Below are 16650 nucleotides of genomic sequence, written 5' to 3'. Positions count from 1 at the left end.
CCCCCCCAACTCACTCTATCTTGCTCACACACTCACACACAATAGTCTCCTGCAGTGGGATGCATCACGCATACATTAGTCTGGGACGGAGTGCAGGGTCATAGCAGTGATAGACCTCGCTGGGTGTTTGGGTGGGAGTTATGTACATACAAACGCTTCAAGTGTTAACAAGCTATTTGGAAAGGCATGATGTGAATGTAACCAAATCATCCACCAATCATCATCAGTCTTTTATAATTGCTACAAGATTCCTCTAGTGCCTGAGAAACTTCTTTTTTTTTTTTTTTTTTTCAATTGAATCATTGTCAAAAAAAAAAAAAAGAACTGTCAACACTCTGGCATCCCATAGGTCACCCATGCTGGACAAATTGCACACACTTCTTCGTCATGATTCACATCCCCTGCTACATGTATGACACATCCACAGTTACACTCATTCCCAAGACTCCTCATGTACCAAATGGTGCCGTCTGTTCTCATGCCGGGCATCCGTGGAAAGAAGAACAGTGACTTTAAGTGAAAATGACTTGGAAATACAATTATTTTAGTGCTGATTATGTAATCACAGGGAATTGGAATTAAGAGTGAGATGTCTACAAATAAGATCCCTGTCTGCATCTGGGAGGAAATGGCGACGCTAACACCACACTGGAAATGCTAGCACCGTGCATTCCTTGCACGTTATGGCATATTTGATTCATATGCATGAACTGAATAGAAACTTGAGCTGAGATTAACTTGCATACATATTCTCAAAACCACATCCCCTGTTTTATCCCATTAAAGCGTTGGTTTTGTTTAGTGTGCAGTTATTCTGATCCCGCCCCTGTCATTGGTTATGCATCAGTGACATCACTGTTTAACAAGGCCTATCTCAGGCAAAGAAGGTGCCTGATATAAAAAATTTAAAAAAAAGAGGAAAAGATGAACATCTTTTCTTGCGCCTTTAGTTTGTTTTTCAAATTATCAAGCCCCAATGAAGTGTTAGCAGGCTTGACAGCTAAACTTAAATGTAGCATGTAAAGAAGCATGCACCACTGTGTACAAATGTCACAATGTCTGGTTAGATATTGGTTTTATCTTGCTGATTCCGAGCTTACTAGCTGCAGTCAGTCACACAGACACCACCGTATCTTTCTAACCAGTTGATATGAAAAGGAGCATTCTTGTTATTTCCCCAAAGACCTTTTTTTTTTTCATTCTTTTTAATACCGAAAGAAAAAAAAAGGAACTATTAACAATACATTTTAAAAACATGTTGACATTATTGAACTACAAAAAAAAAAAAGTGAAAAATGTGATTTCAGTCGGATTCGAAGAATCAAGCAAGTTTTTCCACGTCTCAATTAAAAAAAAAAAAGAAAAAGACAATATAAGATGTTCATTCAAAAATGAAACCAATCAAAATAGACAGAAAAAGGTATGAATGATGCCACACCCAGAATGCAGCAGCTGTACGTCTTCATCGGTATTGATGTGTGCACTCGCTGGCTTTGTCGAGTTGCTCAAACAGCGTTAAATTTCATGTAAATTAATGATGTGCACCTTGTTGCTTCCCAAGCAGCACTATGGATGCTGTTGTCAAGGCCTAACTGCAAAGAGACACCCTAAGATAGCGTTTACTGATTAAATCCAATTGATTCCAGTCGTCACTCGGTCCCTCTGTATCCTTTTAAGTGGTGAATATACAATGTCTTTTATTTTCTTCTTTTTATTAACCAAATCATTAAGATTTCATTACCTGGAACAATCTTTTTCTGAACTAGTCTTTCTCACAAATTGCACTAATCTAAGTCAAAAGTTTGACCAAAGCAAAGCGACCTTCCTCACATTACCACCCACCAGCCATAGTTTTTTTTCTCATGAGCACATTTTATGAACCTGACATCATGTTTATTTGATGACAATAACATAGTTTGGTCAATATAGTGCATTAAGTGCAAAGCAATCAAAACAAATAAAATTGATAAGGGATAGAGAATCTGCGAATGCTTGTACAAAAATAGGTGTTACATTGATTAAAATATCAGTATTACACAACATAATTAATACTTCAAATATCATTTATGAATTTGTTTTTGATAACATATCAATTCTAAATATTAAGAATGAATACCCATATTCATTGTTAATATAATAATCTCCTTTTTATGAGAGCTCATTGAAGGCTAACTCGCCTTCCAAATTGGAAAAAGTGCAGAAAGCATACAAAGACACTTTTTTTTTTTTTTCCCATCTTCTTTAAATGATGCAGTCTTTTTTGAACATCGGGGGTGTGCCACTTTCAAAAAAGCCACTTTTACAATGCAGAGCTACAGTAAATGAAACTACAAACATAAGCCTTTCCAGAGGATCATGGAGTATGATGACACAGGTAATACCGATGTAGAATCAAAAGTTTTGAAAAGACATGGCAGATTATATCAATAAATACTTACTTACAGACTACAGCAGAAAATAGTCCTACAGTTTTGATGATCTGCTGTACAGTATTTTTGTCCAGGAGTAGTTTTTAGAAACGTTTCTCTTCTGCTTCACAATATACCTTGTGTATGGTTATATTCCTGCAAATGAAGTTGGGTAAGATTTACCTGTACACTTACATTTTGTGTATTATTCGATCTTCATCATAGAAAAATAGATTTTGCATCATCAGTCAAGTAGAGCAAATTGTGTTCATCCATGTTTCAGAAAGCTGTATCCATTCCTGTAATGCAGTGTTTCAGAAATAAGAATAAGATTGTTCGGCACACCCCGTTTAAACTCCTTTTGCTTGCTTGTGTCGTGCCAAGGCACCCTATAAACTGAGCCACTTTTTCAAGAAGGGGTCAAGAGAGAAAATGCTTCATTACTTTATGATTATGTTGCTCAGAACTGGCTAAAGGTGGTCTGTTTCTCCAGAACTTCAAGGTAATCGGGCTCAGACTGAAGTTTAGCTTTTAGCTCCAAATATTCGTTTCTGTTGGGCTCAACATAAACAGTACTGGGTGCCGTTCCGTACAGCACCGTTTCTCTTATCCTCTCAGGGTGCAAGAACTGACGTCTGACATCAAAATTCGGGTTGTACGTGTACGACACAGGCCCTGTGTACTTGTATTCTAAATTAGCACCTGCGGGGATTGACGCCATTGACTGATGGGGGGTCTGCTTGTCTGGTTCAAGGATGCCTCTGAAGAAATGGTCTGCATCCTGGACAGGGGAGGGGTTTTCACGTGGCTCGATGGTGCTGACGCTGTATGAAGGGCTCCTCATCATACTGCTATCCCTCTCTTCATCCGGAGTACTCCTGTATGTGACCTTGAGCTCATGGAGGTCACGGTAATCCTCTACTGTGTTGCCTTCTCGTGACCTGTAAATGGGATTTTTGCACATGTGGCCCATGGGGTGGGGGATGTACTCGTAGACGTGACCGGCCGGGGCTTTAACTTTGGTGCCAGAGCGGTTGCTGTAGAGACTGTACTGCAAGTTGAAAGAGCTGACATCTGAATTGTTGGTGCTGGTGCGGTCGCTCTGGGACTTTTTGCGTTTTTTCATCACCACCACAAACAGGCCCGCAGCTACAAAGACAGACATGATGAAAACGAGCAGGAGGCTGAGGATGAGGACAGAGAGGGGGACGGTGCTGCTCCGGGTGTTGAACTTCTGCGGGGCGTCGGTGGTGACGGCCCGGTCGTCCATGGGCTCATCCGTCGGGGTGGCTGGAGAGATGTAGGCGTCAGAGTAGTCAGGGCAGAGCTGCTCTGACTCGATGGAGCGCAGATCCATTCCTGTGTGGCGTCTGGGAGTCTCGCACACAACCTCGTTAACCACAGTGTTTGCACTAAGTTGCTCAAGCCATATCTTCATCCCCACAATGTCACAGGAGCAGTCCCAGGGGTTTTCAAACAGGTCTATCTGCAACAGTAGCTTCAGCTGATCTAGAACCCCACTCACAGGCAGGTTTTTGAAGTAGTTGTTGCGCAGGTTAAGTCTAGACAGGGAGAGGCTGGAAAAGATGCCCACTGGTAAAGTTTTCAGGACGTTATTGTTCAGGAAAAGCAATTGGAGATTAGGGAGGTAACGGAAAGCGCCTGCATCAACCTCCTTGATTTTGTTGTACTCTAGATAAAGATACTGCAAGTTCTGCAACCCAAAGAACATTTCTCCTGTAAGCCTGTCCATGAGATTACCATTTAAATACAGCCTACGCAGGTTGGTTAAATCCCCAAAAGCACGGTCATGGATCAGACTTATCCTGTTGTTTCCCAAGTGCAGCAAATCCAATCCAGTGGCATCAACAAAATCTGATCTCCGTACCACAGGGATGTAATTTCCTGTGAGATACATCTTTTTTGGGTTGTATGGCTTGGGTTTAAGATTAGAAATGCTCTCAATCTTTCTCTCTTGACAGTTGACGTTTAGGCCAATTTCAGATATCTGCAGGTTACATGTGCAGTCAGTGGGACAGTCCAAAGGCACAGGAGATTTGGTCTGAAAAGCAATGATGGGGCCATGATTGTAAGAGTTAGCGCCTGGAAATCTGGAAGTGGGCTTTAACTTAGTTCTGTTAAATTGACGTGTACCCTTGGTAGGCCTGGAAGAGGCCCTATATACAGCCGAGGAGGTGGCGGATGCTGTGACAGCAGGTGTAGGCTGGTAATATCCATTAGTACTGCTTGGGGGTGCAGGTCTGACTGTGTCTTCTAGGGGTCTTCTCGGGCAGAGTTCCTGCTTGGAGACCTCATCCAGGTCCCTACCGTGGAGCCTGAACGGCGTCTCGCAGACCACTTCTCCCACCAGAGCCGTGTACGCTATGCTCTCCAGCCAAGCCTTCAGAGCGATGAGCTCGCAGGAGCAATTCCACGGATTCTCCTCCAGTTGTAATTCCACGACTTTGTCCATGTGCTCCAGGAGACCGATGTAGGGGAACATTTTCAATCGGTTTCCCCTGAGGTCCAAATGTGTGAGTGGGACATTTCGAAAGATATTTGAGGGCAAGGCAGAGAGCAGGTTGTCGTTTAAAATCATTACTGTCAGTTGGTGTAGCTTGCTCAGGGCGTTGGGCTCTATATTGGTGATGTAATTATAATCAATCTGTAGGTATTCCAAACTCTCCAGTCCGGCAAAGGTGTCATCCCTCAGAACCTCGATCTTGTTGTTATTCAGGTGCAACCTTTTTAATCCTTGGAGTCCATTGAAGGCACCTGACTCTACCTCAGAGATATCATTGTTCCCCAAGTGCAGGATGGTCACCCCAGTGTAATTGATGAAATCATTGACTGACAGCTTCTTCAGGAGGTTTCCTGTCAGAAGAAGGTGATACATGGAGAAATGGACTGGGCTGACCTCCGTCAGTCTGATTATCCCCCGGTTCTCGCAACTCACAGTCAGGATCCCTTCCTTCTCCTCACACGTGCACAGGTTTCGACAGATCTCCCCATAATTGTCATACATCTCGACCAGCCTCAGAGATGATGCAATCAGAAGGATTATTTTTAGGATCCAGATATGCATTTTTCCTGGGAGAGGATGCCCCAGCTCACTCAAGTGCGGTACCAGTATGAGGTGTCATCTGAAGAGGAAAAGAAAGGGACGAGTTCTGTTTTAAAAAAACATTGGAAAATAAATGTGTAACACGTGATTATATTGGCAATGTACTCCCAAAACAAGTAGTTAGACATTCAGAACAAATCTGCACAAGCTTAGATAAGTAGGCCCAGTAATACTTATCCATAATGAACATGAGATATGTTGGCTTCATCTTGGTTTTGAGGATGGAGGAAACATGCATATTTAACAAATCCATATGTAAAGTGATCAAGTTGGTAACACAACTACACGCAGTGAACGGCCACTGCGCATTTTTGATAGCTGGCCTGAATTTCAATCTATCTTGGGAGGGGGGAAAAAAAAAGAAAAGAAAGCCTTCGCCATGTACTGTGTGCAGACTGATATATGGTCGCTTACTAATCCAATCCCTTGAGCATTTTTCCACGCAAAAAAAAAAAGAAAAGAAAAAAGAGCTCACTGTTAAAATATCCTGAGGTACATCGCTCTGTGTGACTGACGATGTGGCATCTTTAGTTTTATCGATTCAATCTTTCGCTCAAAACTAACATTAAAATCACCGAGACGCAAACTCTTATCTCCTCAGCATCAAGATTCCTCACTCACCCCGCATACCCGACGACTTGGTAACAGTAGGGAAACTGTCGGATCCCTTCTCTCCACCTCGGTCCGAGCAACATTCGCCTGATATGATGATTTCTTTTTTTTCTTTTTTCTTTTTTTTTAAATCCTGCGGAATAAAAATGACTAAATCACCAGTGCGCGAATCGATTGACAGAAACAGCCGGGATTCATCTAAAAAATCCAGCCTGCGATGGAAAAAGATGTGGATATCATCATTCTACAAGGCGACAGTCGCAGCCCTTCTTCTGCCCACGGGCGGAAAAAAAAAAAAAAAAAAAAAAAAAAAAAGGAAAGAAATGAGTGGAGTTGATCAAACGCAAATAAACAAGTGTTATCGATCGCCTGGCAGATCGCTGATCGAAAAATGCGTTTTGACGTTGCCAAATAATTTCATAATCAAGTATTCTGTGTGGCATCTGCTTTTTAGAAGATTACACAGATTCTCTCCCTCTCCCTCTCTCTCCGTCTCCTCTATCCGGCACGGACGCGTGAACGCGCGTACGCACACGCACACATAGACACAAACGAGCGTGTGCGCGCTCGATCTTGTGTGCGCTCCTTAAAAAGAGTACAAAAGCCTACACATCGAGCAAGTAACCCCCCTACCACCACCACCACCACCACCACCCCCACCCCTCAACATGCGCATTTTAACATGCAAGGATGGCTCTCATTGTGTGGTTAATACCTGACACCCACTTTAATCCCATTCATCTTTCTTAGATTTGACTTTATTGCTTTAACCTCGAGAAATCCATCGCCTGTGGATGTAATATAGAAAAGTCGAGAGCCTCTGCGCGTCTGTAAGGGGGACACCCGGACTAGAAAGACGCACTGGCTATTATTTGAAACTGTGATGATATATATGAGCATTAAAAAAGAAAAAAAAAAGCAAGGTCTCTGCTTGTTAATGCCACAACAGCAGCAGACACCTTGCTCGACAGCATCTTAAATCCGGATCAACTTCAGCAATGCAACTGAGGTGGAAACAGGGATTTCAGCACCACGGACAGATCCCCCCCCCCTTCCCACCCCCTTGCAAGGAAAGAAAAAAAAAAGAAAAGAAAAAGACAAGAAGAAAAAGATTCTCAAGCATATTTCGATTAGGAGGAGAAGAAGGAGAAGAAGAAAAAAGCAATATTGTCTTCTTACCGTTCGGATCCCAGTAAACGCCAAAGCATCCCGAAAATCACGGCCGTGCCCCTTCTGTTTTCTCCATCCACAGTGAGAACAACGGATTTCGTGATTACGCCGTCCGCCCTTCCGTCGGTTGTCATAAAAAAAAAAAAGAGAGGAAAAAAAAATCCTTAAAGTCAAGTCTCGGCGTTTAGCTCCATAAACCAGGCATCGGGGGAGCGCAGTCTCATTCAGGCCAATAACGTGACAGCCAGCTTGGAATAACGAGATCCTGTATTCTTCCAGCTGAAATCATCTCGGAAAAAGAGCCAAAACCAAAGTTGGAACATGGTGAAGAACATTGGGTGAATAAAAAAAATAAAATTAAATAAAAAAAACTCGCTAATCCCACATTAGACAACACTTGCCGCATGCATTCTGGCGTTGACTTTCATCCATGCGCACTGACGAAGCGGAGGAGAAGAGGCACGATTCCCCTTTCGTCTGCTACCAGTGGTGCGGCTTGTACCAGTCTGTGCGTAGATCTGCCCAAGGTCTCTTTATTTCAATTGCCAGACCGTCCAAATCGATCTGATATCAACCGCCACCTTTTGCCTGAAATGCAAAAGAATCCGATCCTCCTTCTCTCCAGTCCCTGCGCATCGGTCACAACATATCTGATGTATCTTCGAGATTTATCTTCCCACCAACGTTTCAACTAGTGGAACTTGATCTGGGTTGGTGCAAAAAAAAAAAAAAAAAAAAAAACCCAGCGCATCCCCAACAGCAACGGACATATTATGAAACAATTACAATCGCATGAACAGCCGAGATCAGGTTAAAAAAAAAAAAAAATGCATAAAGCCGACCCCCCCCTACACACACACACACACACACACACCTCCTCCGTCGAATCACAGGACTGTCACAGCGCGGAAATGAAAAGCAATTTAATGCGCGCAATACTCTTTAAGGGGGTATGGTAATGCAGAGGAGGAGGGATGTGTGTGTGTGTGTGTGTGCGTGTGAGTGTGTGTGTTTGTGTGAGAAAGGGGGTGGGAGGCTCGATGTGGGGGGGGGGGGTGAAGGGAAGAGGAAGACTGGAAGAAGACCCATAGAGGGCAGCACAATGATGAGAAAGGCATCTTGGCAGGCTTTGCATTTCCAGGCTTACACTTTATAACTCACTGTATTCAAATCGCCACCAACTACCATTTGATTTGTCACTCAGGGTTCTGTATTTTCCACCCAGCCAGGCATATTATTTCCATGCTTTTGAAAGTCACCACTGGACGTGTGGAGTTTTTTTTTTTTTCTTTTAGTATTATAATGCCAAATTGTCGCATTGCTTCGCAACAAGCCTTTGATTTCCTTGGAGTGGAGATAGGGAAACAGATATTGGCCTGACGTTCATTCCGTATCTGTTGTGTCCTTTCATTATTCAGACTTGGAAAAGATATTTCTTTGAGACTGAAAAAATGCCAAACACTGCTGGAAAACACACTTATTAGCAGCACATTGTTTACACCTTTTTTCCCCCCCCTCTCTCAGTGAAGAGATGTATGAGCTGACCAAACAAAGGGATCTTTCCATTTATATCCTCTTAATTGCAAAGCAAATTCAATTGAAGGTTAACCTTTTAGCCTTCATTTTAAGTGGTGTGGGCATTCAAGGTAAATGAGGCAAAGCAAACATTCATTTGCACACCTTTTATAATTTCTTTGCAGACACTTTAAACTGCATGGATTAACCCCATGGTGTGAAAAAAAGAAATATTTACAAGAGATCTGCATTGAAAGAAATGAATGTACTGCAGGATTAGGCTTAATCCAGTTGTGCGCCAACTGCTCGAGCCTGCTAATGCCGCCGCGTCGCCGCTAAAGTCAGCCTGTATTTCACCAAATCGTGGCTTACTTGGCCCCTTGTTGAAAGAGCAAATCAAGTCAAAGCCGTGGCTGCCCTCTTACCCCCAATGCTGCGGGACAAGAAACTTTAGAGGCACTTAACTAAAGCCCGAACAGAAAATCGAATTAAATCTAGCATATGGTGTGCTGCCATGTCCAAAGAGATTTCCCACTTAGTCACTATTGTGTGGTAATAAGTCAACTCTTATGCTCTCTTTAGCATGCAAGCGACGACAATAAGCGGATGTGGCATCCATGCAGCCTTACTGAAATTAGCCGTGGAGATGCTGTGAATTATCTTTAAAGTCTCTGGTCTCTGTAATCGTATTAACAGTGGTCTATCCTGTGAAGATGGACAAATCGGAATCAACTGAACTCCGCCTGGATAAAAGAAACTAATGCCCCAGGGTGTTTACTTCCTCCCTGTGTGAGGAACTGTGGCTGACTCCCCCCGTGGGGCATCGCGGTATGAAAGAGTGGAGAGTCATCGTCCTAAACTTTTTTTGCTTTGTTTTGTTTTTGTTTCTCAAAATACTTTGAGAAACAGATGAGAGAAAAAGATACCCTGGATCATGATGATGGTTTAATTCAAGGTCTTCCCACATAACATTGCATATCTTGGGATCGCTACTACTTTTACGTATATGCACACAAACAAATGTCGTTTTTTTTTTTTTTTTTATATATATCATGTGCATGGATGCAAATCCTTTGGTCACAAAGGCTAATGGGTTCAAGGAAACGTGGAAGCTATTAACAAAGATCAGCTCCATAAAAGACATACCATTATCATCAAGCTTGAGTCAAATTATTGTGTAATTAAATGCAAATGAAAGTTCACGCCATGTTGAGTTTACAATGTAACTTTTGAATGAATCTGATATTATTTTTTTTTTTTTAATTATGATTTTTTTTGTTTTCGCTCATAAACCCAACACCATCAGCATAATAGCTATAATAGCTATAAACGCATGTGGTAGTGCGTTGAAGCGAGGGTCAAGCATTTGAAATCCATTCCATTTTAAAGTTATTTTAGCTTCATTTTATTTCTAGTTTGGCATTAATGGACTGCTCTGTTGGCACGGTCTGACAACCAGACAGCCGGAGTGACTATGCCAGACAAACACATTGTAAAAAAAAAAAAAAAAGATTGGTGCAAGTCCCACAATTAAAATGAACTCCATCACCAGGAATATATAATATAATATATATAATATTTTAAAAATATTTTGTTTTGTTTGCTATTTTACCAATCAGGTTATCCCAATAAGGGTTTATGTACCATGATTGTGAGCTTCCATCAATGTCAGCGTTTGCAGTGTTAGTATGCTCAAGTGGAATTGGTTGTGATGTCATTCTTGTCCCAACTGGAGGTTGTGTTGCATTTGATATAACAGAAAAAATCCCTCTGGCAGACAGGCAATGAGCCAAAGGCTGTGGTCAGAGGAAATCATGAATAAATATGTCCATCATCTCAATGGGGATATACCTTATAGGGTTGGCATTGGTTTATTTATTGGGGTTTTTTTCTTTGACAATGGGACAAATCTTATAGAAATTACATTATTTAAGGTCAGTTTGAAAAATAAAAGTATTATAATCCAATGAGACATGGAATCAGATTTTCAATAGGCGAACAAAAGGCTATGCCATTATGCAAGAATATATATTTATGATGATGGTATTAAAGTCGAGCTACACTCTGAAGGCCTGAGCCTCCTCCTTCTACTTTAAGTCATTTCTAATTCTTACTGTTTCAATCCATCATCATGCAGGAGGCTCACTGGAAATTTTTGCACCGTAATAGAATGTAAATTCATTTGTCAGCAGAGATCCTGACATGCATTGTGCCGTGATTAACTTGCGAGGTCTCATCTGGCTTTTGTGTGTCCAGAGGCCAATTGGTGCTGCTAGCAATTTCCTCCACAACTTGCCAGGTCTGGAACGAGTCTTCAGGGGTCAGGTTCCATTCCAAATGCTGATAATATGGAATTAGAAGACGTGCTTTTAGTTTGACAGTACAATCCAACCCCTTCACATCTTTCTCTGGTGATAACGAGGATTTGCAGAACATTCGTCTGGCAAGAAGCTGCTTTACATAAAGAATGACTAAACCCTGGGAGCCCTGTTTGGCCTTGTAATGGAATGTAGCCTAATGAGACAACCAAGGATGAATAGGATGGCAGAGCAAAAGCATTCTATTGCTCTGTGTTTGTGTCACTTCACCAATAACGTCGCTAAATTGATTCTGGCCTTGCAGTGCCGTGTTTAATGCAAACTATCACAAAAGCAAAGCACAATAAACACCATACTTCATCTTGAAGACTGTATTAAACATATAGAATTAAATATTAACTTTAATGTCTGTGACTTGGAAGCCTCTCAGCCCACTGGGATAGAAAAAAAAAACAGTGAGTGATCTTCTGGACAGTCCTTGAACATGTTTAGGTTTGATTAAATTTCATGCTGCGCTATGCTATGTTCACGCCTGCAGACACAGTGATTTATTTGAGATAATTAGAGGTGCAACAAGGTAGATAGCAGTATCGTTAATATTCAACATCACTGCACAAAGTAAAAAGGCGTCGGCATGAGAAGTTTTTCTTTCCAAAAAAAAATTACCATAAAAGAAAAAAAATGTCCAGAGTTAGTTTGGAAAATACCATTCCTGCAGTGGTAATAATACAAAAACTGAACATGAGAATGTTCGCATTGTTATTTAGCTTGATCCACTGATCTTTATAGCTCCGCAAAGTAGTTACTGTATTCTCAAAAAAACAATGTCTACATGACATAAAACTAGAATGCCGTTCTTTTACAGGATAAAAGAACAGCTATTTAGGTTTTGAGGTTAACATTTATTACTCTTTATGCTGATGACATCACTCAAATCCGCTTTATCTCAATTGCATGCAAGTAGCAATAACATGTGTATACCCATCTCACTGCTACACTGTGAATCAATGAATATCAACTCAAATTTATATTTAAATCAAAGATGTGGATCCAAATCTTGACATATCGTATGGTGGAACATCAAGAGAAGAATCTCAGCATCTGTGAAGCTGGCTGGAAAGTTTGGGGGAGGGGTTAATGTGTTTGCTGAAAAGCTAGAAGTTTGTGTGTTAAACTGCAGAAGTTGAAAAGCTTAGTTTTCTTCTTGATTTTTGAATTTTTTTTTTGCAAAATCAAAAACCGGTACCAAACGTTTTCATCAATGAGAGAACCCACACAAGGAAAAAATCGGAGAGTTCATGGCGACATCCTGTTAATTTAGTGTTGTTTTTTTCCTCAAAGATACCTGGAGCTTCATCTTGCAGATAAACAAACTAATGTGAGCGATTACAAAAAAACCAAAAACAAATCCTACCGCTCTCATGATGTTAGTCGACAAGTTGAAAAACGGTATTTGATCTTTGCAAGACTCGCTCTTCATAAACTGGTCATTAATGAATCAGTGATATAAAAAGCCATTAAATGTTGTTTTTTTAATAAATGAAAAGACTTGTTCTTGTGTCTATCTCATAACGATGGTGAAAGTCTCTTGCTTTCCTTTTTGTCCCGATACCGCTCCCAATGATGGCGCGAACTCTAATGAAAGCGCCGGCGCCGATGAGGCCTATACGCTTTCATCACAACCCTGGAATGATGTGCAGCTCTGGTGTGAGTTCCCACTGAAGAACAAGAGCACAGCTGCTCTGACAGCCATGATTGATGGTCAAAGCACAACAAGGTGTTGCACAGGGAGCCCTTCCCTTTTGTTTTTCACCGTGACTTGGCTCGAGCCAACGAGAGCAAGGTAATTTAAAAATGTTGAATCGGTAACATGCAAACTTAACAGGAGGCTTTAATGAGACGAGCTGCTGACAGTGCGATAAGAGCATCCTCGCTGTCTCCGGGATGAGGCTGGGATTGACTTATTAGCTCCCTGCGCAGAGGAACAAAAGAAGTGAACCATAACCAAGTCAAGTCCATTCATTTGACTGTAGTCAGCGAGCATGAAGGCTTTTAAGGTTATGAGAACACTTTAAGGGTTGATGCACATGCAACAAAGAATGCTTTTTGTAAGTTTAGCCGAGTAGCCTCCCAGTTAATCATTCTGTCAAGAAATCAATCATAAGTAAACTAAATCCATGTCAGCATGGAGGTCTGGCCATTATTTAGTTCCACTCCTACAGTTTTGATGCATAACACACATAAAGGTGCTTAGATTTCCAATCTATCAAATACACTCTAAGCTGTAAAGGACCAAACTAAATGCACAATTGTGTTTCTGTCTCGAAAACTACTTGGGAATAGGTCATTTGTAAGTTGTTGCAACAGCAAACGAGGCGAGAGAGGAAAATACCACCACTGACACCGAGTAAATGGTTTGGATGTGGATTAAATTTGAATCACAGCAAAAGCAAGAATATCAAACACTGCTGGGAGACCGTTCTCTATAAAGCTAGGAATACAAACTGGCAATGGAATCTAATGTAGGCAGGAAATATCACATTGTGGTTTCAGATCATAAATGTACGCAAACCCCTTGAAGGCAGTCCCCCGCTGTAAAACCTGATAGAAAATCCCTTTCCAATACGCCTGACCTTGTAGTTACTATTTCAATTTGTCTGCATGTCCTGTTTCAAGTCAGAGACATTTTCTTCTGCTTTTAATGCCATGTTATGAACCGGGTCAGAGAGGAGGCCATCTCAAACCGGTATGATATATTCACACATAGAATGTTTGAAAATGTGAATTGGAAAAATGTGCAAAGGATCACAATCATCATGACTGAACTATTTCACCTGGGAGAGCCGCTGATCCTCCAAGCACATCACTCTCATAACACCATAGTGTCATCTTTTTGTACAAATATACATATTTATTAGGGAGTGTGTAGTGTTTATGCTGAGGTATGTTAATTGGTCGCTGGTTGTAGATTATATTTTTTTTTATTGACATGGGATTGACATTGATCTAAATATTCTTTAATCGTCTTTCATGCAAACACTGATGTCTTTGCATTTTTCTTTCTTTTGAAATCTCTGATTCAATGGCTTTTCTAAGGAGAGAAACTTTATTGTGTCACTTAGAAATAAAACAGAACATGATTTAAAAAGGTTAAAAAGTTTTTTGTTTTCTTTTCTTTATTCATTGTATTTTATAAATGAACTGATGGCGTTCACATCAGGACCAATGTTCATTGACGCACATACTGTGTTGCGTGTTAAATGAGGTTTTACTTTTTCTTTTTTTTTTCTTTTTTTTTTTTTTTCTCGAGCTAATCATTTTGACTGCACTTTCCTCAATTTCAAATTAAAAATCACTGCCGGATTTTTATCTTTCTGCGAACAAGTAAGAGAAAGAGAGGGGGGTAAAGCTTGCCAAGCCAATTAGGCAGGCAATAATGGATTTGCTAGTCACCAGAGAACCTGTTTGCCCTCTATTCAAATACTCGTGATAATTAAAGCACATTCAAAAAAAAATACAAATGAGAATATCAGCATGTACAGATCAATTGAAAAACAAGTTGCTTTTCCTTTATGTGTCTCACGTCAGATGTGAGATGAAGTGATAGAGATGGCGGTTCCTTTGTGAGCGTTCCGCCATGACACGTCAGTTATCTTGAGATTTGAAAGCCTCTCCCTCAAACAGCGAGACGGCAAAGAGGAAACCTTTCGGTTTCAACCTTCTGACACAAACTCAAAAACAATATTCCCTTGCAATTAGTCATTTTAAAATGTTCACTGATGCAGCTAGACTTCAACAAGAGAAGCAACCTGTTTTCTTTTTTTTTTTTTGAAGAAGAAGATGAAGCTTCAGGTGACAGAATCCAGTTCCCATGCGCGTGTTGATGATTAGGCAGTTTGATGTTCCATCAGAAGATGTCTTTCTCACATATTTTACCTCTGGGTTAGATCTCTTGAGCCACATTAAAGGTTCTGCATTCATGTTTCTTCTTCACCATTTTTAATTCACCCCTCTGCTGGTTTTACAGACGGTGTGAAGAGTACTACAGGCTTTGCAGCAGCTAGTGCGCATTTAAAGATTGTGCAGCACAGTTGGGCAGGGGCCTGACAGCCTGGGCACTGGATCAGTCAGTGGATTTGGGGACTGGTGGCTGGTTGCTGAAGCTATCCCCTAGGTGCTCTGACAGAACAACTTGCATCACACTGGAACCGTGTGTGTGTGTGTGTGTGTGTGTGTGTGTGTGTGTGTGTGTGTGTGTGTGTGTGTGTGTGTGTGTGTGTGTGTGTGTGCAGAATCAGGATTTGTCCAGCCCCTGGTGGACTCCCTCATGGCCTAGATGGAGAAGACACACTGAAGACTCCTATGGCCTAGAAAAGTGGATGTTACACACTGACTGCTGCTATTAGAAAATGTCGTGAAAGCAGCTTGTTAATAATCATTTTCTAAATGTACAAGGATAATCTCATGTCATCTCATCTAACAGCATCTCACCGCATCTCACCCGATCTCATGACATCTTGTCTTATTTATTTCGATTCAACTCAATTTCACTCATTTAATGTCATTTTTATTCCATTGTGTCTCATCTCACTTTAGCCAGTCTCATCAAATCTCATTTTATGTCATTTTATCCCACATTGTCTTATCTCACCTTGTCTCGCCTACGTCATGTCATCTCTAACATCATCCGTGATTGCTAAATTTTTGGTCGTTTATTAAAGAAAATGGGGCGTGGTGGAAAAGCAAACAAACATGACATTAACATGTACTGCGTGTTGGCATACATGCATATCTCTCATTTGCCACTAAAGTCAGACTGTAATAACAGGAACTTGAGGGGCAGACAGCCTCCATCAAATATCTTTTTTTTTGACTGACATGTTTGCTCGATGAGATTCACCAGGTGTTTTTTTTTTTTTTCAAATGTTCTTCCTTGTCTGTTTTTCTCTTCTCCTCGCCTGTCAAAATGTTTTCTTCCATATGTCATTTTATCGACTCACTTAGTATTTTTTTTTTCCATATATGCTGATAGCCGTGCTAATGGAAGAGAACAATTCTCTTGTTTGGAATAATCTTATTCATGAGAACCCTTTTCATCGGACGAATAACATAAAATAGATTTATAGTATAGCCTTGTACTTCACATGTTTATCTAACCTGACTGACTGCATATATTGTGCATTTAATCACACGTACATTTAATTTAATGCTTCCCTCTCAAGTACTACAGGAGGAGCTGACCGGACCATGGGGACCGATTCTGAATAAGCTATCGAGACACTTGCAAATGTGGCCATGCCTATAAGTGGATTTTTTTATTTTTTTTTTTCATTTTTTATTCAGGAAAACACTTTCAATGGCACTTCCTTCCCGCTTTGTGAGATTTTCCATCCAAGTTGCAGGGACACCATAACATTGCAGGCCAAGACAAGAAATAGCTCCAATGTATAACTTTAAATAACAGCACACTATTTTGAAATGGTTCCACTTTTTTTTGTGTGGA

The 16650-nt window shown here is 40.9% G+C and overlaps 1 protein-coding gene across 1 annotated transcript; it reads right to left on the bottom strand.

Moving 5' to 3' along the window:
• Positions 1–2050: 2050 nt before the first annotated feature.
• Positions 2051–5545, bottom strand: LOC137591663 (SLIT and NTRK-like protein 5). The gene has a single exon (XM_068309799.1). It carries the CDS (start codon positions 5491–5493, stop codon positions 2869–2871), a length of 2625 nt encoding a protein of 874 aa, XP_068165900.1. The 5' UTR covers positions 5494–5545; the 3' UTR covers positions 2051–2868.
• Between the last annotated feature and the right edge of the window lie 11105 nt (positions 5546–16650).

The sequence above is a fragment of the Antennarius striatus genome, chromosome 24, assembly GCF_040054535.1.
Source record: "Antennarius striatus isolate MH-2024 chromosome 24, ASM4005453v1, whole genome shotgun sequence".
In the NCBI taxonomy this organism is placed as follows: Eukaryota; Metazoa; Chordata; class Actinopteri; order Lophiiformes; family Antennariidae; genus Antennarius; species Antennarius striatus.
Note: the sequence above shows the minus strand (reverse complement) of the source record. Positions and strands in the feature narration are given on the sequence as shown.